At 56.2% G+C, this 25870-nt stretch overlaps 15 protein-coding genes across 15 annotated transcripts; 6 read left to right on the top strand and 9 right to left on the bottom strand.

Annotated features, from left to right (window-relative positions):
* Positions 1 to 146: 146 nt before the first annotated feature.
* On the bottom strand, positions 147 to 2360 carry KL911_004632 (uncharacterized protein; the record flags this gene model as incomplete). The annotated part of the gene is made up of 1 exon (XM_043199945.1): positions 147 to 2360. The coding sequence occupies one exon, from the start codon at positions 2358 to 2360 to the stop codon at positions 147 to 149; it is 2214 nt and encodes a 737-aa protein (XP_043052534.1).
* Positions 2361 to 2479: 119 nt separating this feature from the next.
* On the top strand, positions 2480 to 6292 carry KL911_004631 (uncharacterized protein; the record flags this gene model as incomplete). The annotated part of the gene is made up of 1 exon (XM_043199944.1): positions 2480 to 6292. The coding sequence occupies one exon, from the start codon at positions 2480 to 2482 to the stop codon at positions 6290 to 6292; it is 3813 nt and encodes a 1270-aa protein (XP_043052533.1).
* Positions 6293 to 6720: 428 nt separating this feature from the next.
* KL911_004630 (uncharacterized protein) lies at positions 6721 to 7448 on the bottom strand (the record flags this gene model as incomplete). The annotated part of the gene is made up of 2 exons (XM_043199943.1): positions 6721 to 7282; positions 7363 to 7448. The coding sequence occupies 2 exons, from the start codon at positions 7446 to 7448 to the stop codon at positions 6721 to 6723; spliced, it is 648 nt and encodes a 215-aa protein (XP_043052532.1).
* A 202-nt stretch (positions 7449 to 7650) lies between these two features.
* Positions 7651 to 8901, top strand: KL911_004629 (uncharacterized protein; the record flags this gene model as incomplete). Its single annotated transcript, XM_043199941.1, has 1 exon — positions 7651 to 8901. The coding sequence occupies one exon, from the start codon at positions 7651 to 7653 to the stop codon at positions 8899 to 8901; it is 1251 nt and encodes a 416-aa protein (XP_043052531.1).
* A 78-nt stretch (positions 8902 to 8979) lies between these two features.
* KL911_004628 (uncharacterized protein) lies at positions 8980 to 9639 on the bottom strand (the record flags this gene model as incomplete). The annotated part of the gene is made up of 2 exons (XM_043199940.1): positions 8980 to 9185; positions 9327 to 9639. 2 exons carry the CDS (start codon positions 9637 to 9639, stop codon positions 8980 to 8982), a joined length of 519 nt encoding a protein of 172 aa, XP_043052530.1.
* Positions 9640 to 9819: 180 nt separating this feature from the next.
* On the bottom strand, positions 9820 to 10665 carry KL911_004627 (uncharacterized protein; the record flags this gene model as incomplete). Its single annotated transcript, XM_043199939.1, has 1 exon — positions 9820 to 10665. The coding sequence occupies one exon, from the start codon at positions 10663 to 10665 to the stop codon at positions 9820 to 9822; it is 846 nt and encodes a 281-aa protein (XP_043052529.1).
* A 93-nt stretch (positions 10666 to 10758) lies between these two features.
* Positions 10759 to 11908, bottom strand: KL911_004626 (uncharacterized protein; the record flags this gene model as incomplete). Its single annotated transcript, XM_043199938.1, has 2 exons — positions 10759 to 11742; positions 11861 to 11908. The coding sequence occupies 2 exons, from the start codon at positions 11906 to 11908 to the stop codon at positions 10759 to 10761; spliced, it is 1032 nt and encodes a 343-aa protein (XP_043052528.1).
* Positions 11909 to 12107: 199 nt separating this feature from the next.
* KL911_004625 (uncharacterized protein) lies at positions 12108 to 14783 on the bottom strand (the record flags this gene model as incomplete). Its single annotated transcript, XM_043199937.1, has 1 exon — positions 12108 to 14783. One exon carries the CDS (start codon positions 14781 to 14783, stop codon positions 12108 to 12110), a length of 2676 nt encoding a protein of 891 aa, XP_043052527.1.
* Positions 14784 to 14865: 82 nt separating this feature from the next.
* KL911_004624 (uncharacterized protein) lies at positions 14866 to 16392 on the top strand (the record flags this gene model as incomplete). Its single annotated transcript, XM_043199936.1, has 1 exon — positions 14866 to 16392. One exon carries the CDS (start codon positions 14866 to 14868, stop codon positions 16390 to 16392), a length of 1527 nt encoding a protein of 508 aa, XP_043052526.1.
* Positions 16393 to 16529: 137 nt separating this feature from the next.
* Positions 16530 to 17176, top strand: KL911_004623 (uncharacterized protein; the record flags this gene model as incomplete). Its single annotated transcript, XM_043199935.1, has 2 exons — positions 16530 to 16565; positions 16658 to 17176. The coding sequence occupies 2 exons, from the start codon at positions 16530 to 16532 to the stop codon at positions 17174 to 17176; spliced, it is 555 nt and encodes a 184-aa protein (XP_043052525.1).
* A 73-nt stretch (positions 17177 to 17249) lies between these two features.
* On the top strand, positions 17250 to 17618 carry KL911_004622 (uncharacterized protein; the record flags this gene model as incomplete). The annotated part of the gene is made up of 1 exon (XM_043199934.1): positions 17250 to 17618. One exon carries the CDS (start codon positions 17250 to 17252, stop codon positions 17616 to 17618), a length of 369 nt encoding a protein of 122 aa, XP_043052524.1.
* Positions 17619 to 17636: 18 nt separating this feature from the next.
* KL911_004621 (uncharacterized protein) lies at positions 17637 to 20615 on the bottom strand (the record flags this gene model as incomplete). Its single annotated transcript, XM_043199933.1, has 1 exon — positions 17637 to 20615. One exon carries the CDS (start codon positions 20613 to 20615, stop codon positions 17637 to 17639), a length of 2979 nt encoding a protein of 992 aa, XP_043052523.1.
* A 232-nt stretch (positions 20616 to 20847) lies between these two features.
* On the bottom strand, positions 20848 to 22352 carry KL911_004620 (beta-tubulin; the record flags this gene model as incomplete). Its single annotated transcript, XM_043199932.1, has 2 exons — positions 20848 to 22190; positions 22322 to 22352. The coding sequence occupies 2 exons, from the start codon at positions 22350 to 22352 to the stop codon at positions 20848 to 20850; spliced, it is 1374 nt and encodes a 457-aa protein (XP_043052522.1).
* A 223-nt stretch (positions 22353 to 22575) lies between these two features.
* Positions 22576 to 24531, bottom strand: KL911_004619 (uncharacterized protein; the record flags this gene model as incomplete). Its single annotated transcript, XM_043199930.1, has 1 exon — positions 22576 to 24531. The coding sequence occupies one exon, from the start codon at positions 24529 to 24531 to the stop codon at positions 22576 to 22578; it is 1956 nt and encodes a 651-aa protein (XP_043052521.1).
* A 200-nt stretch (positions 24532 to 24731) lies between these two features.
* Positions 24732 to 25811, top strand: KL911_004618 (uncharacterized protein; the record flags this gene model as incomplete). The annotated part of the gene is made up of 1 exon (XM_043199929.1): positions 24732 to 25811. One exon carries the CDS (start codon positions 24732 to 24734, stop codon positions 25809 to 25811), a length of 1080 nt encoding a protein of 359 aa, XP_043052520.1.
* Positions 25812 to 25870: the final 59 nt, after the last annotated feature.

Genomic DNA, 25870 nt, shown 5'->3' with positions numbered 1-25870 from the left:
CGTACTGCCCACCACGGTCTCGCGATTATTTTGTTCCTTCTCCCCGCGATTTAGTGGCGCCGGAGTAGGTTGCGAATTGTAGCCGTTTTTTGCCAAAATCGGAATCTCACAGATTCAGACAATAGCTTACTGCATACACCATCTATTTACCTATGGGCCTCGAACAGCCGACGCTGCTGCTCCTGCTGTTTCGCCAGCTTCTTCCTGGCGCTCTTGGTCACCTCTTCCCCGCTCGCAAGCTTCACTGGCAGCCCGTTCTCGTCCCATTCGGAGTATATCTTTCTGTACTCCCCGGTCTTGAACATCTCTGCCGGGTCGATCTTCGCCTTGGCCAGCCTTTCCTTCTCCTTCTCCTCCTTCAGCCGCAGCTGTTCCAGCCGCCGCCTCTCCTTCTCCAGCTGCTGTTGCTCTTTCTCCGCCTGCTGTCTCAGCAGCTCCTGTTTTTCGCTCTCGTTTAAAAACTTGATCAGGGCTCCTTGACCAGCACGGTCGTCCAGAGAAACGTTCAGCTGGAGCAAGTCCTTGTCTCTGAGCGTGTCGGTGGCGTCCAAAAACACCTTGTAGTCTGCCTTGGCGATCGCCGAGCTGCGCACCAGGTCCCGGAAGTTCGACAGCACTTTTAGGTACGGCATGAGCGCCTCCTCCAGGTTGCCCGAGCCGGCTGAGGCCTGCTCGTCCTCCCAGCCAAGGCCGTCCTTTCTCGTGTCGAAACCGAGCACACGCAGGATCCGCGTGATGTACAGCGCGCACTGGACGAGCGGCTCGACGCGCAGATCTGCGCCGACCGCGCCGATGTAGCTGTTGGCGCTGTTGACGAGCTCCAGCAGCGCACGCAGCGCCTGCGGCGTGGCCAGGTTGTCGCAGAACGCCGCGTGCACGTTCTTCTTGCACTGCGCGAGGTCCGCAACGAGCCGCTTCTCGAGCTCCCCGTATTTCTTCGAGATCACCTCGCCCGCGCGCAGGCGGTGGTCGGTGTCGGCCTTGAGCGCCCGCACGTTCTTGAAGAACTTGCTGAGCGTAGACTCCGTCGACCGCACCTCGTTCAACAAGCTCTCCTTGAAGTCCAGCGCGTTGTTCCACTGCACCAGCGCAAAACACAGCCGCAGCTGCCGCGCAGAGTACCGGGCCAGCGCCTCCTCGATGGTGATGAAGTTCTTCAGCGACTTGGACATTTTCTGGCCTTCTATGTGCAGATGCCCCGTGTGCAGGAAGTAGTTGACCCACTGCCTGCAGTCGTAGTGGGCCTCGCTCTGCGCCAGCTCGTTGTCGTGGTGCGGGAACGCAAGGTCGATGCCGCCCGAGTGGATGTCGAGCTTGTCGCCGACGAAATCGGCCGCCATGACCGAGCACTCGATGTGCCAGCCGGGGCGGCCAGGCCCCCACGGCGACGGCCACGAAGGCTCGCCCGCCTTGGACGCCTTCCACAGCGCGAAGTCGGACGCGTTCAGCTTGCCCTGCGCCGCCGACAGCGACCCTTCGCCGTCCTCGAGCAGCTCCAGGTTGCCCTTCGACCACGGCTGAAGCTTGGCGTACTCGTGCGCCGGGTCCTTGTCGAACTTCGCCACGTTGAAGTACACCGACCCGTCGCTCGTGGCGTACGCATAGCCCTTGTCGATGATCCGCTGCACAAACGCCACGATCTCGGGCACGTACTCCGACACGCGCGTCACGATCGTCGGCGGCAGCACGTTCAGCGCGGCCATGTCCTCGTCGTACTTGTGCTCCCAGAACGACGAGCACGCCTTGAAGATCTCCGGGTCCGTGACGGTGTGGCCGAGCTCTCTGTCGAGCTCGGGCACAATCACGTCCTTGGTGTGCTCCAGGAACGCCGCCAGGTCGGTCTCGCGGGCAATGGCCTCGCTGGCGGCCACGCACGCCTTCACGTGCATCGGCAGCTTGGGCTTCTGCAGACCGAGCGCTGCCAGGTCGAGCGAGCGCGCCCACTCGTCGAGGGGCACGGCGCCGTCGTACTCCGGCAGGTTCGCCGCCACGTACGCCTCCAGCGCGCGCTGCGCCGTCTCGCGCAACTGGGAGTCCACGGAGCCGTGCTTGCGCACAAACTCGCCAAACAGATGCTCCTGTCTGGCCTTGATGATGATCTTGTCGTCGATGTCGGTCACATTCTGCACAAACTTGACGTTGTACCCAAAATAGTCCTGCAAAATGCGGCGATTAATGTCTATGGTCACGTAGTTCCGGGCGTGGCCCATGTGCGACGAGTTGTACACGGTCGGCCCGCAGCTGTACCAGGTGACCTCGTCGCCGGAGCTGGGCACAAACGGCACCTTGGACCGCGTGAGCGTGTTGTAGAGCACCAGCGGCGCGTCCGGCAATTTTTCTGGCTGCACCCACGTCGTCATGAACAGTTTGGACAGGGCAAAAGAAGAGCGTGTGTGGAGCTTTGTTCTTGCCGCAGAAAATGCCCAAATTTTCATGTTTTTTTTTTTTCCACACCCGCTTATGTAAGTACTCCCTTCCCATGGCCAGCATCTACAAACTGTCTCTGTCCGGCGTGCGCTCTTTCAGCGGCGACACGCACGAGACCATCCAGTTCGAGCGCCCGCTCACGCTCATTGTCGGCGCCAACGGCTCGGGCAAAACCAGCATCATCGAGGCCCTGCGCTACGCCACCACGGGCGATCTCCCTCCCAACTCGAAAAACGGCGCCTTTGTCAACGACCCCAGCATGACGGGCGCCACAGAGACAAAGGCGCAGGTCAAGCTCGCGTTCCAGAACGTCAACCGCACGAGCATGGTGCTGACCAAGTCGCTCGCCGCGTTCAAGAACGCGCGCACGGGGACCACGAGCTTCAAAACGCGCGAGAACCAGCTTGTGGCGATCCACAACGGCGAGAAGCAGACCGTCACGTCGAAAATGGCCGACATGGAGACGGCCGTGCCGCAGCAGCTCGGCGTCTCGCGCGCCGTGCTCAACTACGTCATTTTCTGCCACCAGGACGAGAGTCTGTGGCCGATCAGCGACTCGGCGAGTTTGAAGAAGCGCTTCGACGAGATCTTCGACTCGGTCAAGTTTATCAAGGTGCTGGAGACCTTCCGGGCCATCCAGAAGGAGATGAACGTCGACATCCGCGTGATCAACAACACCGTGGAGCACCTGCGCAACGACCGCGCGCGCGCGCACCACAAGCAGGCGCAGGTCGCCGAGCTGAACGCGCAGGTCGACCGGCTGAACGCCGAGTCCGAGACGCTTGCGCGCGAGATCGAGGCGGTCAACAAGGAGGCCGACCGGCTGTTTGCGACGAACCAGGACTACGAGAAGACGATCAGCCGTCTGGAGTACCTGCGGCAGCAGGAGAGCGGTCTCGCGCAGCAGATGGACGTGATCCGCTCGACCACGACGCGCGTCGACTTGCCCGACAGCCAGATCCGCGAGCAGCTCGACAACTTTGCCGGCGTGCTCGTTGAGAAGAGGACCGCTGCTGAGCAGCTGCGCGCGCAGGTCGAGTCTCGAAGCGCGCAACTCGCCCGTGCGCGGGACGAGTACAACACGTCCGTGCGCGAGGAGGGCCGTCTGCGCGGCCTGTTCGAGCGGCACGAGCAGAACCGCAGCGAGAAGCAGCGGCTCGAGCAGCAGCTGGACCGGGCGCGGCTCGACGCGCTTGCGGGCGAGTACGCCGCCAAGGAGGCCGCACACAAGGCTGCTCTCGAGGACGTGGAGTTTGAGCTGACGACGCTCAAGGAGGAGCTTGCGCGCGAGGCACAGCATTCTGAGTATGTGCGCAAGGACGTGGACGCGCTGGAAACGAAGCGCTCCAAGTTCCAGCAGATTCTGTCTCGTTCGAGCTCAAACCAGGCGCGGCTCGAGCGCGAGCGTGCCGAGCTGGCTGCCGCGGAGTTGGAGTTGCAGCAGATGCGCGACTCGAGCCCGCTGGCTGCTATCAACGAGAAAATCGCCCAGACCGAGAAACAGATCCGCCAGCTGGAGCTGGAGCAGGACGATCTGCTGCGGAAGGTGAGCCAGGCCGGCAGACAGTCCGACAGCATGGCCAGGATGTATTATCTACAGAAAAGCCTGGAAGCCGTGGAGCAGAAGCTGGAGAGCGCTTTTTCGCGGCTCGAGACGCGCGATGTGGACGCGTTCGTGGCTCGCTACAGACAGGCCGAGGCCGCCGTGCTGGAGAAAGCCGGCCGAGCGCAGGATTTGCGCGAGAGGCTGAATGAGGCGGCGATCGCACACCGCAACTGCGCCCAGCAGCTCGCTAGTTCGCGCGACGAGCTCGCCACGCTCGAGAAAGATACTCGCGCGGTTCTGGGCGCTGCGCCGCTCGCACAGTTTGAAGAGCTGCTGGAGGACGCCGAGTACGAGGTCAGCGATTGCGACGGCAGCTTCAAGGTGCGCGAGTACTGCATTGGCTTCAACAAGCGCGCAATCGACCTCATCGACCAAAAGAACGCGTGTCTGCTGTGCCACCGAGAGTTTGGCGCGGCAGACGAGAAGAGCCGGGTGCTGGAGCTGCTCGCTAAGCAGACGAGTGTTCTGGAGAGCGACAGTTCAGCGGAAGACGCGCTGCGCGCTGCGCGGGACAAGCTGGACCGGCTCAAGGAGGTGTCGGGCAAGGTTGAGCGGCACCGGAAGCTAACTGTGGAGCTGGAGCAGCTGCAGAAGCAGCTGGAGGCTGCGCGTGAGCGTGAAGCAGTTGCGCGCCAGCAGCTTGAAAGCGAGCAGCGCGCCTTGGACGGGCAGCAGGCCCACAAGTCCGAGCTCGCGGCGCTGCTGCCTGTGGTGGACGAGGTGGCAAGGCTGCGGGACGAGCAGGCCTCGTTGCAACGGCAGTTGCAGGGTCTGAAGGACGACGTGGCTCTGTTTGGCGGGCAGCTGCAATCCATGGAGGAGCTGGAGCTGGCGCAGGCGCAGACGAGCAGCGAGACGAAGCGGCTGCGGCTGGTGCTGGAGCGGCACGTTGCCGAGCGCGAGCAGTATTCGCGCAGGGTGGTCGGGCTGGAGGGCACGATCAAGGACCGGCGGCTGGCGATCATCGAGCTGGAGAAGTCGGATCTGGACAACGTGAACGTGCGCAAGTCGCTGCAGGAGCTGGAGACGGAGATCGGGCAGCTGCGCGCGACGCTGGACCGGACGGAGCAGGCTGCTGCAGTGCTGCGGGCGAGCCAGGCGGCGCAGCAGGAGCGCTACGGCGACGTGAAGCGGCGCGGAGAGGACGAGCTGGCGCGGCTGCGGCCGGAGCTCGAGCAGCTGCGGCAGACGCAGGCGCAGATCGCGGCGCTGGACGCGCAAATCAGCGAGTTCGAGCAGAAGCATGCCGGCCAGACGACGTTCGAGCAGGAGTCTGCACGGTTGCGCGAGCAGATAGCGCGCGACGAGGCCGAACTCGCGCAGCTGGGCGCGCAGCTGCGACAGCTCGAGAACGATCTCAAGGACGCCGACAACGCGGAGCGCAACCTGCGCTACAACCTGGACCTGCTGGCTCTCGAGCAGCAGCAGCGCGAGGTGCGGGCGACGATCGCGGAGCTGGCGCAGCAGCAGGCCGAGTCGCGGCGCAGCGAGTACGTGGCGCAGAGCAAGGAGCTGCGCGCGCGCCAGACACAGCTCCAGAGCGAGTATTCGACGAAGCTGGGCGAGATGACGCAGCTGGCGCGGCAGATCCAGTCGGTGAAACACGAGCTGCAGCGCGACTACAGGGACATCGACGAGCGGTACGCAAAGGAGTACGCGAGCCTGCAGACGAAGCTGTCGATGGTGACGGACCTGACGACGTACTACAGGGCGATCGACTCGGCGGTGATGGAGTTCCACCAGGTGAAGATGAAGGAGATCAACCGGATAGTTGACGAATTATGGAAAAAAACGTACATGGGCAACGACGTGGACAGCATCATGGTCCGGGCAGACCCGGTCAAGTCGAGCACGGCGGCAGCAACGCGCTCGTACAACTACCGCGTGGTCATGGTGAAGAACGGGACCGAGCTGGACATGCGCGGGCGCTGCTCGGCGGGCCAGCGCGTGCTGGCGGCGCTGATCATCCGGCTCGCGCTGGCCGAGTGTTTCGGGCTCAACTTCGGCATGATCGCGCTCGACGAGCCCACCACCAACCTGGACGACGACAACATCGTGTCGCTCGCCAGGGCGCTCGCCAGCATCATCCAGGAGCGCGCGACGCAGCGCAACTTCCAGCTCATCGTCATCACGCACGACGAGAAGTTCCTGCGCGCCATGAACGCCGTCGACTTCACCGACCACTACTACAAGGTGATCCGCAACGAGCGGCTCAACTCGACCATCAACAAGGTCCAGATCAGCCAGCTCGACGACTAGCCGCCGCCCGCGCGTCCAGCACCGCCTGCATCTTGCGGTCGCCGCCGCCCTGCTTCCACAGATACAGCGCCTCGATCGCGTAGTTCCTGACGCTCAGGTTGCGCTGGCGGTCCGACGCGCACTCGCTGATGATGTCGACGATCTTGAGGTCGAGCACCAGCCCCCAGCACCGCCGCTCGAACTGCGCCACGTCCTGTTGCTGCTCGTCCTCGTCCACCACCTCGTACGCGGCCTGCCCGAGCTTGTACAGCACGCGGCCCAGCGTGCGCAGCGCAATGCACCGCTGTCCGGGAAACGCCGACCGCAGGTAGTGCGCCAGCTCTGCCAGCGTGTACCCGGGCAGCTCGGGGTTTGCTGCGTGGTGGTGCAGCTCCGGAGCCTGCGCGTGCTTCTGTATGTTCTCCGACGTGATCAGGTCTCCGTTCAGGTCAAACCGCAGCTCCGCAACCGCGCTGTACGTCACCTGCTTCGGCGTCTCCGGCGCCGGCCTCATCCACTCCAGTGCCTTGGGGTCCTTGGGCAGGTCCGGGAAGAACTTCTCGTGCAGCTTGTCGTTGAAGTCCGGGTCGTTGATGTCGAGCTTCTCGAGCTTCTCGCCGGTCGGCCTTGGAAAATGCACCGACGCCTGCTTCAGCCGCCGCGCCTCCTCGAAGCTCGGCCCCGCGTCGTCCAGGTACTCGATGTCCTCCCACTCCTCGTCCTCCTTGCTCGACTTCGGCATCGCCAGCGGCGACGACGGCTTGACGTACTTGACCGACGCCTCGTTGTTGAACCGCACCTTCTTGTCCGCCGACGAGACGCTGTCCCTGCGCAGCGCGGGTTTCAGGCTCGGGCTCGCGGCCGTGTCGCTGTCGCTGTCTCGTTCTGCTCTTTTCAGCAGCATCTGCAGGATTTTCGGGTCCAGCGTGTTGACCAGTTCCTCCTTTGCCTGCTCGCGCTCCTCCTCCGACATTCTGCTCAGCCGCTCGATGTTTTCGAGGTGGATCTGCTCTTTTTCAGAAAGTCCGCGAGGGGGGCTCTCTGCCGTTCTCCGTCGCTGCACGGGCTTTCTCTTGCCCGCGACAGGGAACCCCGTGGCGGGCCCAGACATCGCGGGACCAGGCGCCTGGGGCTCTGTGGCGGTGTCGTGCTCGACAATGTCGCCCAGAAGGTCCATGCCGTAGATTAATAATTGTAGAAAAATATTTATTTATTTTGGCACCGCCGCCGGGCCGCTGCTGCTGCCCTCCGCGCGCCTCGCCGTCTCCAGCCCCATGGCCGGGTAACTCCCCGCCCCAGTACGACATTTCTCCACCCCGGGTAGCCTATTCCTTATATAGGATACAATCCGAAACAATTACTTCTCCCGTTTCTCTACCATGGCAAGATCCTTCAGCATCGAGAACATCCCCCAGCTGCCGCCAGACCCATTGTTTGGTCTCAAGGCCAGATTCAGCGAGGACCCGCGCCCCAACAAGGTCGACCTGGGCATCGGGGCCTACAGAGACAACGACGGCAAGCCGTGGATCCTGCCCTCTGTCAGGCTCGCCGAGAACCTGCTGCAGAACTCCAAGGAGTACAACCACGAGTATCTGGCGATTTCCGGCTACAAGGCGTTCACCGACGCTGCTGCCCGGATCATCCTCGGAAAGCAGTCCAGGGCCATTGTTGAGGACAGACTCGTGTCTATCCAGACGCTGTCGGGCACCGGCGCCCTGCACGTGGCGGGCAAGTTCTTGAAGGACTTTTACGTGTCCAAGACCGCCAGCGAGCCTCCTGTCGTCTACCTCTCGAAGCCTACGTGGGCCAACCATGTGCAGATATTCGAGTACCTTGGCCTAAAGACGGCCTCGTACCCGTACTGGAACAACGAGACCAGGTCGCTGGACCTGGACGGCTTTGTGGCGGCCATAGAACAGGCTCCAGAGGGCTCTGTGTTCGTGCTCCACGCGACCGCCCACAACCCGACCGGGCTCGACCCTAAGCCGGACCAGTGGCTCACAATTCTGCAGGCAATCGAGAAAGGCAAGCATCTGGCGTTGTTCGACTCCGCGTACCAGGGCTTTTCGTCCGGGTCGCTCGACAAGGACGCGTGGGCCGTGCGCGAGGCCGTCGACAAGAACTACCGCTTCCCGGTCATTGTGTGCCAGTCGTTCGCCAAGAACGCCGGCATGTACGGCGAACGAGTCGGCGCCGTGCACGTGGTGCTGCCAGAACACAGCGCAGCGCTCAACAGGGCGGTGCACTCGCAGCTGTCCAAGATCATCCGGGCGGAGATCTCGAACCCGCCAGCGTACGGAGCCAAGATCGTGTCTCTGATCCTCAACACGCCCGAGCTGATGAAGCAGTGGGAGGACGACCTGGTGACGATGAGCTCGAGAATCTCCGAGATGCGCCAGACGCTCACGGCCGAGCTCGAGAAGCTCGGCACCCCGGGCTCCTGGAAGCACATCGTCGAGCAACAGGGCATGTTCTCCTTCACCGGTTTGACGCCGGCGCAGGTCGAGAGACTAGAGAAGAAGCACGGCGTGTACCTGGTCAGCTCGGGCAGAGCCAGCATTGCCGGGCTGAACGAGGGCAACGTCACGCATGTGGCCAAATGTATCGACGAGGTGGTGAGAAGTGTGTAGTCCTTACAGCACCCGTACACCGGCTTGTTGTGTTATTAAAAGAAATAAAATAAACACACCGCTATTGCTTGCTTCTGCTCATCTCTCCATGTCCCAAAGGCCGTCTCGAACCGCTAAAAAAGCCTCAATTCCACCGCCGGAGTCGGCGATGTCTGACGCCTCTGATTCTGAAGGTGCGGCCACAGAGAGCATCAAGACCAGACGGTCCTCGTCGATGTCCTCAATCTTCTCTCTGACCGACGAGCCCCTGCCTCCGCCCAACGAAACCGACATTATAGCATTCACTTCGGACAGCAGACATCTGTCGTTCATTAGAAACCTACACATGGCCGACTTCATCACGATGCTGAACGGCTTTAGTGGTTTTTACTCGATCATTTCCTGTCTCAGGTTCACGCTAACGAATCAGAATCATTACGTGCAACGAGCCATCTTCTTCATTTTGCTGGGCCTGTTTTTCGACTTCTTTGATGGGAAGGTCGCCAGGCTCAGAAACAAGGCCTCTCTGATTGGCCAGGAGCTCGATTCGCTCGCAGACCTGATCTCGTTCGGAGTTGCTCCCGCCTCGATTGCGTTTGCCCTAGGGCTCCAAACGACTCTCGACGCCCTTTGTCTCACCTTCTGCGTTCTCTGCGGGCTCGGCAGGCTCGCCAGGTTCAACGTCACCGTCTCCAATATTCCCAAGGACTTCACCGGCAAGTCCAAGTATTTCGAGGGACTGCCGATTCCTTCATCCATGTGGCTCGTGTTTTTGATGTCGTTCCTTGTTTACAAGCAGTGGACCGCCGCCAATCTGCCATGGGGACTCCTGTGGGAGGGCAAATTCTATGAGTGGCACCCTTTCAGCGGGCTGTTCTTCGTCCAGGGCTGCCTGATGATTAGCAAGAGCTTGAAAATTCCTAAGCCGTGATTATGTATTCATCTAAAAGGTTTGCGTCCCTTCACTTGCCATTTTTCGTCCTCCTGCGAGCTTCCCGGTCGTACGCTTGACTTTTTCGCAGAGGACAGATTGAGTCTGCTGCCGGGCGTTGCGGCCGGTTTCTGTACCGGCGTCTGGTTCAGCGACGACGAATGCGATCTCACCAGCTTCGGAATCGACGACTGGCGTCTTGTAGAGCTTGGAGCGACGCGGCTACTGCCTCGAAGATACGATCGTCTGGCGGGCGTTTGTCTTGTCTGCGCGCTTTTACCGGGCCCTGGGGGAGGCATAGTCGTTCTGTCTTTGCGTTCTCGTTCGAGCTTCTCGACCTCTGCTTGCAGAGAGTCGATCTTGGTCTGGATCTCGTCCAACTGCTGTTTCTGGTTCCATGTCTTTGGAATTGGTGCCTCTTCAAAATTCACACACCATGCGTTGATATTGAGACCGAACAGAAACGAGCCAAACGACTCGTTGAAATTTGTCAGCGACTCGTGGATCTCGTTCAGCTTCAACAGTTTCATGTGGATACTGTCCAGATGGTCGATGAACTCAAACTGTCGGGCCTTGTCGAAAAACGGCAGATCGGACTCGCCAGATGCTGGGGCTCCGTCTTGCGCGGCTTCCGTTGAGTCGCTCTGCGCTAAAGACCCCGGAGTCGACAGAGAGGGCGGGTTGTGCTGCGAACGATAAGGCGACGATAGAGGATAGTGCTGTTGTTTGGACGCCGGCGACGTGGACGTGCCTATCAGGTTGGACGACCGCATGCTGCGTCGGTTCTGGTTCGGCGTGGCCGGCCGCACTATCGGCAGCCGCGAGCTCGTTCCCTCGTTTTCCAACGGTCTCATCAACAGAAATACTGTGTTTTTTATTTTTCGTAAGCAAATACGCGTCGCTACGCATCGGTGCACGGATGTCAGACGAGTAATATTATGTACAGACTAGCCCAGGTACTTGTTGGCGTGCTTGAGCTTCTCCATCTTTTCCATCTTTGGATTGATCACCTTGCTGTTCTTGATCACCACGCGCAGCAAAATGGTGGAGATGAAGCACAGACCCCACCACGTGACCATGTACTGCATATGGTTGTTCGTGTAGTCCACGGTCGGCGTTTTTCCCAGAGGCACGCCTGCGCTCATGAACTGCAAAGGACTAAACTCTGCGTCTGGATCCTGTGCGACCACCTCCTTAGGAGGTGGCGGTTTGGCCCAGAATTTCCACCATGAATTGCTCTCTTGCTCTTTCTCCGGTAGCCATTCCGGATGGTCCTTAAAGTTCTGGATGGCGACGGCGTAGAGCGGCCGTGAGTGCAATTCCTCTGCCATCGCGTCCAGATCGAGGTACGTGTAGAGTTTCGAGCCCTGTTCGTGCTCCATGTGGAATCTGCCCTTGGACGGAGGAACTCTCAGCAGACACTCGATGGTGATTTCGCCTTGCGGACACGAGAGGTGCTGCAGCCGTCTGCTCTCGGGAATCACCCTGTCCTCTCTGATCCAGCCACGGTTGACGAGCACTTCGCCTGCTCCGTTTGACTGGATCAGGGGACAGATCAATAAGTATCCTTTCTGGCCGTTCTCCAGTCTAGGGCCCACAAACACCTCGCGGCTGTAGTCGAACTTGCCCGTGAGAAGCACTCTGCGGTACTCCAGATCGCCCACTTGGTCTGGTGTGACCGACTTGGGCAACGGAAGCGGCTTGTACGTGAGTCTGTCTTCGCAGTCGGCAACCAGCTTGTTCTTCCATTTCAGACGTCGGTACTGCCAGCAACCAAGCAAGAACGTCACTACGGGGGTCAAGCACAGAAGACCAAAGAATATTCGTCTGCTAGTTTTCGACTGCAACTCCCTTCCCTTGATCAACTGCTTTGAGGTCTTCATGGGATCCCAGTCGATGTTGTCCGTCTTGACCGTCGCATAGAGTCTGCCCTCCCAAAGGAGTCCCGCGTTCGTCCGTGCGGTGGCGCGGGGCGTCACCCGCCAGCCGGGCCGCATGCCAACTAATCTGTTCATCAGAGAATAAAGAATAAATGAGAAATTATTTGACCCGATGCGGCGACGCAACATTTTTTGTGTCGCGTTGCAGGATACGCATGAGCAGCCAATTTTCTCTTTCGCTCATCTTGCAACCGCGCCTGCTCACCTAACAAACGCTTCACCGGCGAAGGCTTGCCACACTGACAAGGGGCTCTTTTTGCGCCTGAATATTCGGCTAAGCACAGGCTATGATTTATTTTGCTGCCAAATTAATAATACAACTAATGTACATCTATCTACAGGCAACTGCAGTCTAATCACGTCTTCCCTGCTGCCCTCTCTGCTGCCTTTCTCAACAACTCCAAGTCCGTGTCCTTCCTATGGACGTCTTTCATTAGTGCACACCACTCCTCGCCGGAGTGCGGATCGTTTTCCGTGAAGCGAGCCTCGAGCTCCTGAATCTCACCCTTCGTGCCATGTTTCATCAGAAATGCATAGTAGTGGATGTAGTAGTCGCCATAGGCGGCGTCCTTTTCGTAGCAGGCATCGAAAAACTGCTTTGCGCGCGCAATCTTGCCAGAAAGCCACATATCTTTGGCAATGGTGAGAATAATCATCGGGTGGTCGTCGGTGCAGTTCAGAGCCGTGGTGTACAAGTTCTTGCGGTGCGACGGTCTTGCGTAGAGGATGTTCTGGCGCCACAGCAGTGCAGAGTTGGGAAGCTTTTTGAGAGCAGTGGCCAGGATGCGCTCGGCTTGGGACCGATTGTGTGCTCTTTCTTCCAGCAGCACACGTTCCAGCTGGATCTGGTCACTGAACGGATTGGAAATCACCGCCTGGTCCAGAATCGAGCGAGCTTTGAGCAGATTGCCCAGCTTCTCGTATGCCCGAACGAGATGAACCCAGAGTAGCGGTCTATTTGGACACATCAGCGTTCCTTTGTGGTATATTTCTGCAGCCGCGGCCAGCTCGTTTTCTTCCTCTAAAATCTGGCCCCATTGCAGGTACAGTTTGGACTCCTTTGGATGGTGCTGGATGCCCTGCTCGGCAAGGTTCTTGGCGGCTGCCCGATTCTCGTTCTGTCTCTCAAAAGTGACACTTTTATGCCACACCCGAGCAGTCTTTCCGCCGAGGAGTTCTCTGCACTTGGCAAACAGCTCTCTTGCTTCTTCTCCAGACCGCAGCTTTAGTGCTGCAAACCAGAGATCCTCGGATTCCGGGTTCACCTCCAGCGCCTCTGCAATAATTGCCTTTGCTTTCTCAACATCGCCGTCCTCTTTCCACTTGTCTTTGGCGTACATCAGGTAGAACAGCTCGTATTTTGGATTTGCGCGAGTGGCCATCTGATAAACAACATAGAGCTGGTCGTACTGTTTGAGTGTTTTCTCCATTTTGATGAAATTCATCCAGCTTTCGATATCATGCGGAAAGTTTGACGTGATGAACATGTATATTGATCTGGATATCTCAGGCGGCCTCTCCAAGGCGTCAGCTTTCCAAATATCGAGTTTGTCGTCGTCAGAAACGCCCAGGTTCATGCTGCTGAACACAATGGCTCTGGCTACCAGCGAAGAGCCATCTTTTTCGCACTGCGACGCGATATCCAGCCACGTCTCTCTGTCCAAAGACGTGTGTTCAAAGCAAGATTCCACAATGCGGCCGATTTTGACCTCGTTGCCAGTCCGCTGCTCCTCCTCCTTGGCCATTTCTATCCAGAGGATGTGCGCATCGGCAGAGTCAACCTTTTCCAAAGCCTGTTCAAGAATCTGCTTGGAGTCCCCGCGCTTTGCGTACTCAAGCCACAGCGAGACATTGCCAGGAACCAACTCTGTCGCTTTCTGAAGCATCCGCAGCGCCATTGTCTCGTCATCTTCATACTTCACCACTTCCAGCCACAGCTCGCTGCTCCGTGGCAGGAACTCGAGAGCTTTTCGCAAAATCCGCTTTTTAGATATACTGTCCGCTTCCAAAGAAGCAGCACAGAGCCACAAGCGCACCGACTTGGCGTTGTATCGCACCGCCTCGGCGACGATCACCTTGCACACAGAAACGTCATGTTTGTTCATCTCGATGTTCACCAGCCACGCCTCCTCGGACTTTGGACACTTCTCGCAGCCCTGCTGGATCAGTTCCCGCGCACGCTTGTATTTTTTCGCCTCGTACTCAAGCCGCGCACTGGCTATCCACGCGTCTGGCTTGTATGGATTAGTCTCTCGCATCTTGGCGAAAAGTGTCCGCGTTTTGTGGTAGTCCCCGATTTCCGTGCTGATCTCGCCCGGAACCTCTTGCAGCTGGCTCAAATATGTCTCCGCGTCCACAGACTCGGCCTTGTCGTCTCGGAGACTCGTTAGCTGTCCGGCCAGCACTTTTTCCTTCGCAACAGAGAGCCCAGTTAGATCCACGTCCTTCTCATCCAGAAGGGCCTGGTCCCCTGTGCTCCCCACATCGCGTAGTCCGCTCGTCACGAAATCCGAGTTTCTGTAAAATCTTTGGCGCTCCTGCATCTCCTTGCGTGCTCTTTTATTCCGTTTCGTGAAATCCCCAGAGTCCGGCAGGTTCAGCCAGTCCTCGGCGGAAACCTCCGAAAGTTTCTCCTTGTACTCCTTGAACTCCTCCCCGATTGTGCGGATGGACTGGCCAATACTGATATCCTGCGGTTGGACCTTGTTTTCGTCCTTCGGAGCATCCTTCAACACTCTTTTCCTGGGCCTGGCCTTTTTCCGATGCAATTTGGCCTCAATTTGATCGTATATCCGGTCTGCTTCGTCGTCGTCGTCGCCGATGCTGCCGAAGCGGCCTGTATCGTCATCATCCGCGTCTAGAAATCTCTCTTCGTCGTCCTCGTTGTTGTCGTCCTCCGGTGCAAACGAGCCCGCAGGAAGCCGTCGAGAGCCCCCCAGATCCGCCTGTGTAGTAAACCCAGTGGCTCCACGGCCTATACCGGCGATATAACCTGGCGGCGGCTCCTGATCGAGGAAGCTTTTTCTCTCCATTCAAATAAATTTAATCTATGTATTACTTCCATTTTAGGCTGGCTATAAAAAAAATTTTTTGAAAAAAAGATTATCTTCGAGCATGTCCAAAAGAGCAGCGGAGGACGTTGCGGACGGCAATTCCGCAAAGAGAGACCCAAATGCCAGCACAGAAACACACATGGCAGAGGATGTCGACGACTACCGCTCGAAGGTGGAGGGCGACATGGAAGACCTTTCCGGAGACGACTATGAGAGTGAAGGAGAAATCATCGAGATAGACACCTCTGGCGAGGAAGACAACGACCAGCCAATGGAGGAAGTGCAGGAGGCGCTGCAAAAGGCAAATGAGGAAGAGACAGATCCTGCTCAAGGCCAAAAGGAGCTCTATTTGCCTCATCGATCTAGACCCCTGGGACCAGATGAGGTGCTCGAGCCAGACCCCAGTGTCTATGAAATGCTGCACAACGTGAACATGCCGTGGCCCTGTCTCACCCTGGATGTGATGCCGGATAATCTAGGCTCTGAGAGACGGGGATACCCGGCCACGATGTACGTGACCACCGCCACGCAGGCTCAAAGAAGCAAAGACAATGAGATGATCGTGATGAAGCTGTCGTCGTTGGCCAAGACTCTGGTGAAAGACGATGACGAAGAGGACGAAGAGGACGAGGATGACGATGAGGACGAGCACGACCCTATTCTGGAAAGCGAGACAATTTCTCTGAGCCACACGACCAACAGACTCCGTGTGTTTCCTCTAGCACAGAAAACAGGCAAGTATTACACTGCCACGATGTCTGAGAGTGCCGAGGTGTTGATTTTCGATTTGAGCGCGCAAATGAAGGCCTTCGACACTCCTGGGTACATGATCCCGAAACAGAACAAGCGGCCGCTGCATATAGTCAAGAACCACGGGAACGTCGAGGGATATGGACTCGACTGGTCGCCGCTTGTAGACTCTGGTGCACTGCTGAGTGGAGACATGTCAGGCAGAATTCACCTGACGAACGGCACCGGTAGCAAGTGGGTGACGGACAAAACGGCTTATCAGGCCAGTAACGCATCGATCGAGGACATCCAATGGTCTCGGTCCGAAACGACTGTTTTTGCAACCGCAGGAACAGACGGCTATGTCAGGATATGGGATACCAGATCCAAGAAGCACAAGCCTGCGCTGAACGTCGTGGCCTCCAAGACGGACGTGAACGTGATCTCGTGGTGCGACAAGCTCGACTATCTGCTAGCATCTGGCCATGACGACGGAACGTGGGGCGTTTGGGACCTCAGAAACTTCCAGCCTGGCAGCCAGCCTTCTCCTGTTGTCTCTTACGATTTCCACAAGTCTGCCATCACTTCCATTGCATTTAACCCGTTGGACGAGTCTATTGTTGCTGTTTCGTCCGAGGACAACACGGTGACCTTATGGGATCTGGCTGTGGAGGCCGACGACGAGGAGATCATGCAGCAGAAAGAGGAGTCCAAGGAGCTGTCCGACATCCCGCCACAGCTGCTGTTCGTGCATTGGCAGAAAGACGTTAAGGACGTGAGATGGCACAAGCAAATTCCCGGTGCCTTGGTCAGCACGGGGACGGACGGCTTGAATGTCTGGAAGACAATTTCTGTGTGAAGTTAGACTGTCATCGCAACAACGGCGTTTCTTCTGGGTTGTGGCCCTTGTAGTATAGACACATGATCAGGAGCACGAGCTGCAAATTGGCGGCCATGAAGTAGGGCAGCCAGCTGCTCCACGACGAGCCGGGCTGCATGAACAGCGAAAAGCTCCACAGGTACCCGCCTGGGGTCTGCAGTAGCATCATGTACATGGAAAGAGTTCCTGCGTGTTTGAGCGTGTAGGTGGTGTGGATCTGCGGCAGGTACTGTGCCGTAGCGAGGACAGTGGACAACACTCCACTGATCTTGGCGAAAGCCATTGTTCTCTTGAAATCGGCGTTGAAAAAAAGGAAGTAGGTTGCGAGGGCAGCGTTGAGAGCCACGTAGAGGAGAAATACGCGGTACGCCTTGCCTATTTGCTCCTCGTTCGAGCCAGGAACGTCTATAGGGGGTCTTGTGAGGTACGCGCAGAGGATCAGGATGAGCGAGTAGCCAATGGCTTGGGCGGCGACCTGTATAAGCCCAAGTTGGGAGTAGATGCACTGGAACTTGTTGAGCTCGCTCAAGCAGCAAGTGCGTGCGGGAGAGCTGACCAGCAGCAGGTTAACAAGAGAAGAGAACCCGGACGTGGACCCCAGCAGCAGAAACAGTGGCGACAGGCCCTCACTCGTTCTTCGGTTGATGATCTTGACATGTTGAGGTATGTAGGACACATAGATGCCCAATGCCAGCAGGGAGCCTATCAAAAACCCAAATACGGACGGGTTCCGATAAATAGCACAGGACTCCATCACAAATAAAAATAATTATTTTGGAGAGAAATAATATATAGTCCCCAAAAAGCGGAGAAAAAATAACTTATCTCTCCTTGATATGACGCTTCCTACAGCTTTTGCAGAGACCACGCGGTTTTCCACGTCTAGCGCAGAGATGCGCATCCGCGTGCTCAACCTGTATAGACGGTATCTGAGACACTCGCGGAACTTTGTGAACAACTATGACCTGGATGTGCCTGCTTCCCAGGTCAAGACGAAGATCCGTCAGGAGTTTGAGAGACAGCGGTTTGTGAACGACCTGGCCGTGCAGAATGTGCTGTACATGAAAGCGCAGATGGAGTTTCAAGAGCTGGTGAACTTCTGGAAACAGCAATGCCACGTGATGATGTACTTTGAGCCGTTCAGCTCGTACGACCATACCGCCAACGACTCCTTCATCGACAAGTTCCTCAAGGGCGCTAGTTAGATAGCTGTCTATTCATTTCTATTTATTTATCCGGCCGTTGGAGTAAGTGTGGAGTTCCGACTCGAGGCTGCCGATGATGCGGTTGCATATCTTGTCGTCGATCAGCTTGATGAAGCGCACGAGCTCGAACGACGTCTCGAAATCCTTGGTCAGCACCAGTTTCACCAGGATGTCGTTAATGAGCTGGACGTCCTTCTCGTCGATCTTCTCGTCTGTCTGCTCGTAGTTCAGCATGATGATGAAGTAGTGCGCCGACAGCGTGAAGTCCTTGTCGACGTTGTAAATTTTGGAGAGCATGTCTCGCGGACTCTCTGAGTACCGTGTGAAAAACGTGGACCAGTAGTGGACCTCAATCTTCTTGAGACAGTTCAGGTACACGGAATACTCGATCCCCGTCATTTTGATGAGCTTGATCAGCCGGTCAAAGTACTCCGGCCCGTCGTCCTGGCCGTCGTAGCTTTTTTGGATGTAGTTCATCAGCAGCAGCTCCAGAACAAACACAAAGTGCTTGAACCGGTGGAAACGCTTGTAGATCGACGACAGGCTCAGAATGTTGTTGTTGTTGCCCTGGTCCACCTCGAGATTGAGCCGGATATAGTGGTCCAGCACGTTGTTGAGGTAGTTTTTGCGCGTCGGCTCCACTTTGAGGTTCGAGCCCTGGGCCGAGTCAATTTCAATGCCAAAGATCATGTTCTTGTCGCTCAGCATCGTCAGCGGGTAGGAGTTGGTGCCGTTCGACTCCACCACCAGCACGCCGTTCGTGCTCACCTGCGTCTGGTTGCCCGTCTGGACAGCGATCGGCAGGATCTTCATCATATTTTTCTCGTTCGTAAAGTCGTACAGCCAGATCTCGCAGCCGTCAAACACGGCCACCAGGGTCGGGGTGAGCTTCGCCACATACTCCACGGTAGAGCTCACATGATACGAGTGATAAACCACCTTTTCGCGCACAGACAAAACTTCTTTGCGGATGTACGCCAGCTCGCAATTCGACAGCACCAGGAGGTCCTCTTCGTTGATTTTCACGACAGCCCTGAAGTTGCGTACCACCGACTCGATGTCGCCCTCAAAGCAGTTGCGCAGCTGGTATACGTTGGATTTTTTCAGCAATATAGAGCTCGAGCCGGGGCCCCGGCTGCTGAAGCTCATTTTCCACGTGTAGCAGTTCAACCGGTCGCTCATGACAAGCAGCTCGTCGCCCGCTAAGTCAATGTTGAGATGCAAGAAGTTCTCGTCGAACGCGGTATCCGCAAAGTTGAACCCCCACACAATTTGTTCGTACGTGAACGGAACGCCTTTGCTCAGAATTTTGCTGGAAAATAAGATCACCTCCGACTTGGCCTCGGTCTCAAACGTCCTGGACCCTAGAATTAAGTGGTTCTTCCACCACGTGCAAACGCGCACCGGGTTGGTCTCCGGCTTGTCGCCCTTCTCGGTCAGTTTTAACTCCTTCCACTCGTCGGTCAGCAGACTGTATACGAAAACGTCGCTGCTACCAACAAGACACACGTTGTTCCCGTCGTCGCTCATTGCGCAGCAGCGGATGTCGCGGTTGCCGATGTAGAACGAGAGCGGCAGCATCACGTCCAGCCAAATACTCGTCTCCTTGTTGGTCACTGTGGACTTGCCCTTCAAATGGTCCATGAGGTTTTTGTCGAGCGCGCGAAACAGCGAGAGCCGGTCGGCGGCCATCAGGACGGGCCGTTTGAATGTTGCCGAGCTCAGGAACCGCGAGTGGTTCAGAGTGATCAGGTTCAGCTTGTACAGCTTGCTACCAACAGAGAGAATCAGCTCGAAATTGTTCAGAAACCCGATGTTGTCGGGCTTTAGCCAGTCCGCGCTCTCGTAGTCGTACGTCGAGAAATTCAAATTCCCCAGCGTCGAGTACACGTTCCAGCCGTTCTCGTACAGCGCGATCAGCGAGTCGCCGTCCGGGCTGAGCACCAGATCCCGCAGCCCGTGCGACGAAACGTGTTTCTTGACCACCTTTAATTTTTTCACCGTCATGTCGTGCAGCAGCTGCACCACCACGAGGTCCCCGTTCTCGAGCCCAAAATACGCCAGGTTTTTAGAATGGTTCACCAGACACTTAACAGCCCTGCCGTCATCGGCACGGTGCACCTGCTCGCCAATGAAGTCCACGTTGTCGGTGCCGCCGCGCTTCTGGACTATCCAGCAGCCACCGCTCTGGTCCAGCCACAGGAAACAGCCCATTTCGTAGCTATAGAACAATTCCCGTGTCACTGCCCCGCTGTTGCTTTTGTACCACTCCAGCTCATTGACCAGAATGAATTTTATGTGCTTGCCCTCGTCTTTGGCGTCGATATCGGACTGGGACGGAGAAGACGCTAGCTGAATCAGCTGGAAAGCATGCGGATCGGAGTTCACCAGCAGGAGGTGTCCATTGGAAGAGAAGAAATAGTCCGCCAGTGGGCTCTGAACATTCAGAAGAAGTTTCAGACGAAGCCCGTAGTCATAGTTCGGCAGCTCCATCTGGTTCTCGTTAAGAAGCACGTTAATGAAGCTCTTCACCAGATTGTCCGGTCCGCTCGCACCATTGGCCGTCTCGGTCAAAACAGGCAGCCCGTTCTGTATCACCTTACCCTCTGTGTTGAAGATTGTGAGCAGCTCGTCGCTCAGCTCGCTCCGTAGAGTAAATATAAGAAGTATGTTCTTGGAAGTCTCCACCGCAAACTGTTTTCCACTCGGAGAGCGCTTGATTTTCAAATTGGACCCAAACTCCTCCAGCGAGTTGTTAGAGCGTATGTGCGCTCCAATGGGAGCATTTGTCCGGGAGTCGAATAGGTACAGCGATCGATACGTCATCACAACGTACGGGAAGTTGGGGACATTGGTGACGACCTGGAGAATCGGGTCGCGGTGCGGCGTGGGATCGTACGTGATCATCGCCGAACGGTCTTTGGAAACCGGCCGCGCGGCCAATTCCTGGACCTCGGGGAGCGTCTGGCACAAGACAACGAGGTTGGGCCAAAACATTTAAAGACTAAAATGCCGACAACACAGCCTTGAACAGAAAACCAGGATTATAGATTACTTGACAACTTAAGGGGGTATATTGAATAAAACTAGTCGAGACAGATTTCTGGCAGAGTCCCATTCGTATGTCGTCTGCAAGTGTTCGGCTATCAAAAGCAAGGCACAAGGGGGGAATCTCGCATTAACCCAAAGAAATGAAACTCAACCAAGCGGAAAATTAGATACCTTGCGCTTACTCCATCATATCCTCCAATGGAGCCTCATCAGCGTATTCCAATTCCTCGTCAATGTCGTTGGAGTCCTGGTATTGCTGGTACTCGCTGACAAGGTCGTTCATGTTGGACTCAGCCTCGGTGAACTCCATCTCGTCCATACCCTCGGAAGTGTACCAGTGCAAGAACGCTTTTCTTCTGAACATGGCGCTGAACTGGTCGCCGACCCTTCTGAACAGCTCCTGGATGGAAGTCGAGTTTCCAATGAACGTGGCGGACATGTCGAGATCCTTAGGAGCAACAGAACAAACGGCAGACTGAACGTTGTTTGGAATCCACTCAACAAAGTAGTCGGAATTCTTGGTCTGGACCTTGTGCATCTCGTCCTCGACCTCCTTCACAGAAACCTTACCTCTGAAGAAAGCAGCAACAGTGAGGTATCTTCCCTTTCTTGGGTCCGAAGCAGCCATCATGTTTTTAGAGTCGAACATTTGCTGGGTCAGTTCCGGGACAGTCAGCGATCTGAACGATTGCGATCCAATGGAGGTCAGCGGAGCATAGCCAACCATGAAGAAGTGCAACCTTGGGAATGGCACAAGGTTCACGGCTAGCTTTCTGAGATCGGAGTTCAATTGTCCTGGGAAACGGAGCGAAGTGGTGACACCAGACATAACTGAGGACACGAGGTGGTTCAAGTCGTTGTAGGATGGTTGGTTCAATTTCAAAGTTCTGACGCAAATGTCGTACAAGGCCTCGTTGTCGATACAGAAGGTCTCGTCCGAGTTCTCGACCAGTTGGTGGATAGACAACGTAGCATTGTACGGCTCCACGACGGTGTCGCTGACTTTTGGAGAAGGCATCACAGAGAAGGTGGCCATCATTCTGTCGGGGAACTCCTCTCTAATCTTGGAAATCAGCAGAGTGCCCATGCCAGAGCCGGTACCACCACCCAAGGAGTGGGTGATTTGGAAACCCTGCAAGGAGTCGCAGCCTTCAGCCTCTCTTCTGACAACATCCAAAACAGAGTCAACAAGCTCTGCACCTTCTGTGTAGTGGCCCTTAGCCCAAACGTTGCCAGCAGAGGACTGGCCGTATATAAGATTATCTGGTCTGAACAAGTTACCAAACTCCGACGATTTGACAGTGTCGATGGTGCCCGGCTCCAAATCAACGAGAACTGCTCTTGGCACGTATTTTCCACTGCTTGCTTCGTTGTAGTAGACGTTGAGCCTAGACTTTTGGATGTCATCTGTTCCGTGGTAGTTTCCGTCAGCATCTAGACCGTGTTCGCCACAAATGGTTTCCCAAAAGGCAGCACCCTGATACGTTAGCACTCTTAAGACGAGTCGACTATACTTACAATCTGGTTACCACACTGGCCAGTAGACAAATGGATCTTGAGACAGTTAGTATTTGCTTCAAACACCCACCGCAACTTTCGTGCGGTGGGTTGTGGATTTTAGGCGGATGCCGCGCGAAATACGCGTCACACACCCACGCCTGGCACACTTACAATTTCTCTCATTGCAACTTGCGGTGTTGTTAAAGCTTAAAGACCTTTTTAAATCTAATGGTTCCAATAAAAAGGCCGTGGTATCTTGTTTTAACAAATGTAAACAAATCAACTACTGCTTTTGAAAAAAAACATTTGCCCAACGCCAAAGTATTGGGCCACGCACGCCTTGTTTACTTTTTAGTAATAAATACATCCGAGCCATTATCTTTCCAGGGCTCCAAAACCAGGGAGCTCATGGAATATACACCTTGCTGTACCCGTCGACTTTCGACCGGCAGCACACGCACTCGTTGAAGTTGCGCACAAACAGCGACACGCGGCAGCTCTCGCAGATGGCAAGACATTTGCACGGCCACAGGATCACCTGACGCGCGTTCACGTGACATATCACGCAGTTGCCGAGGTCTTCGTCCCGGACGACGCGTTTCTCTCTGATGAGGTCCATGAGCCGCAGGTCGGGCGTGTAGTTCTCGCTGAACCTGCGCCGCGTGAGCGTGGACGACGAATGGAGGTGCTGCTGTAGAATGCGGGCGAACTGGATCTCTTCTGGCGACCGCGGATCGACCAACGACTCCAGGTCATGCGCAGACACCAGCTGGCCGAGCTCGTTGTCGACGACACTCTCGACGGCATTCTCGTCTTCCGGCTCGCTCTCGCTCTCCAAGAATTCAGGACTGTAGTCTGCCGAGGAGTCGACGTCCGACAGCTGGTAGCTGAGCAAGAGCTGTGCGTAGTTTTGCTGCAGCTGCTGCTCGTCGAGCTCGTCAACGTCCACACGCTCGCCCAGCAGCATCTGGGCGTTACGCTCGCGCAGCTTGCGCCAATCCTCCTCGCGCACGTCGTCCACGACGCGATCGTCGTCAGCAACGGGGTGTCGTCCCCAGACCAGCCCGCCAAGCAGCTTGGCGAAACCAAACAGCAGTCGCCGCATATCCTGTGCCCGCCGCATCACCATCCACAGCCTGGTTTGTTTTTTCCGCTGCTGCAGCTGGTACGCAGCCAGCTCCGGATGGTTGTCGATTTTCCTGCCGTACCCGGGCTGTGCAGCCTCGAGGTAGGTGGTGGCAGGCACTTTGACGGTGTCGAATTCCTTGACGTAGCTCTGCTTGGAAGCGGCGTTGATGACAAACGTGCCCATGTTGATGAGGGCCGTGTAGAAATCGTCTGCAAGGGAGACGTCGATCGAGTCGAGGTGCTGGGTCAGCGTGCTGAAAGTGAGGTCGGAGAACGAGCCTTTGAACAGCGCCGCGAGCAGGAAAATGAGCAGACTGGACACGATCACGAGCAGCGTGATCATCTGCGGCAGGTAGCCCATCACAACGGTGAACGGCATGTACGTGATTCTGCCAGATATGAACGTTTTGGTGTAAAGTGTCAATGTGAAGGTGCCGATGAGCGTGGAAAAAATAAGCCGGTACTTCTGCTTGTCAAAGAGACCCAGCAGATGGATGTTGAGCTGGTGCGCGAGCGCGGTGGCCCCGATGAGCAACAGCTCCGTCGACGGCCGGTTTGCCGTCTGCACTTCCTGGAACGCCAGCGAGTACTCGAACAGCGTGAGCCCGTTCTCGATGCAGGCCTCAGACCCGCTCGTGACGGCAACAAACGTCTCTAGCACCTGGCTGAGGCACAGCGCCAAGTAAAACGGTTTGAGAATTGCCGGCGTGGGGCCGTAAAACGTTGTCTTTTTGTCTTTGAAGACCGTCGTTCGCGCGAAATACTCCGGGCTGTAGCTGAGCCCGAGAAACGTGTAGCCGGCAAAGGTGTCCTTGTCGAAGTCGTAGTAGCGTGGAATCAGCCTTTTGAGCAGCGGCGACTGCGTGTAAAGTTTGAGCGCCGCAAGAAGCCCGTAGCTGCCCTCCATCAGCAGGTAGATCGCCGTCAGACGCAGCAGGATCTTGGACACTCTCGGCAGTCTCTTGTTGGTTCTTGTGCTTGCAAAAATGACTATGCGGTTGAGAACGGTCGCCGTCAGCATGCAGAGCAGCGCAAACGGCGAAATGCAGTACGAGATCAAGGACTTGCTGCGATTCCCAGGGATCCCTGCCTCGTTCGATTGCTCGACAACGGCGTCTGCAAACGCATCAAACAGCCGTTTCACCAGCCACGGCGACTTGAGATGGTCGGGCGAGGCAGCGCTCTGCGCCGGAGTGACGACCGAGACTGAGACTTCGGGGACTGCGGTCGTCATTTGCGGGAATGGGCAGATGTTCTAGAGCTTACAAAATTTAGAAAAATACCACACCTTTGCACTGGCCGCTATATGCCATCCAATTGTAAAAATAGTGGGGGCCAGGTTTCGTTTCTTCTCCTGCACCTCCCTCCCTCTGTGAATGTCCCAGTTGGGAAACCAGACATACTCGTTTTCGACTGCAATTGCAGAACCAGCAAATGTACGAGGTAGACCGGCTATTCGAGAAACTCTCGTCGCCTGCACGGCTCGGCTCGGCGCAGGACATCGAACTAAACGTCCCCTCTGTCGACTCGCTCGTGTCGAAGGAGAGCGAAATCGACCAGGGCTCGGGCGGGACGATCTACAAGTGCCGTCTGAATTCGGATCGCAACCAAGTAGTCGTCCTCAAGAGATTCAAGCGCAGACCACAAGAGTCCGTCAGAACGTACCTGTTCAACTCGCTCAATGAATTTGCCACACTGAAAGCCGTCCAGGGACACGCCAGTGTGCTGGGTGTTTACGAGTTTCTTTTGGAAACCGGCCAAGACGAGCCCGTCTACTCCATATTGATCCAGTACTGCAAAAACGGCGACCTCTTGTCGCTGCTATCTAAAGCTCGAAAACTGAATCTGCAAATTTCAACTCAGAACAAAGACTTCCTTTTCCTCAAGTGCGCCCAGGCCATCAAGTTCCTTCATTCGAGAAATATAGTGCACAGAGACATCAAGCCCGAGAATTTTCTGATTGATGAGAAGGGCGAGCTCAAGCTGGGCGACTTTGGCAACGCTATGGACCTGACCCGCATAGAGAGCTACACGGTAACGGCAGAGTTCCTCTCGCTCGGGACCACCTCCTTCAAATCGCCTGAACTGTACGAATACAAAAATGTCGCCGACGACCAAATCGACGCAACGAAAATCAATTACAGAGCCATCGACGTTTGGGCCCTAGCCATCCTGTACTTTAACATCGCCATCTTACAGAAACCATGGGCAGCTGCAACTTCCAAGGACTATGAGTTCAAAAAATATAGAAGTAAATTTGAGTTGGCATCGCTGGATCAGCTAGACTCCTACCAACTAAACAAAAACTTAGACTCGACTTTCTTGAAACTGCCGGAAATTAGCAGACAAACTGTCGTAAAGATGCTGAACCCAGCTCCAGATGGAAGACTCACTGCCAATGAAGTTCTCAGAAGTGAGTGGTTGATCCAAGTCAACATATCGCTCGAAGAGAATGCGAAAAAATCCTTATCGAAGGGGCGAGATGACGAAGTGTTGCGAATTATCAATATCTGATGGCAAAGCTCCGCTCATCAATCACAGCAATTGCGTTGAGTGAGATTAAATATAGCGAA

The sequence above is a fragment of the Ogataea haglerorum genome (assembly GCF_019207285.1).
Source record: "Ogataea haglerorum isolate 81-453-3 chromosome Unknown 81-453-3_NODE_15_length_226208_cov_100.181872, whole genome shotgun sequence".
Taxonomy (NCBI): Eukaryota; Fungi; Ascomycota; class Pichiomycetes; order Pichiales; family Pichiaceae; genus Ogataea; species Ogataea haglerorum.
This window is presented reverse-complemented; position numbering and strand designations above follow the sequence as displayed.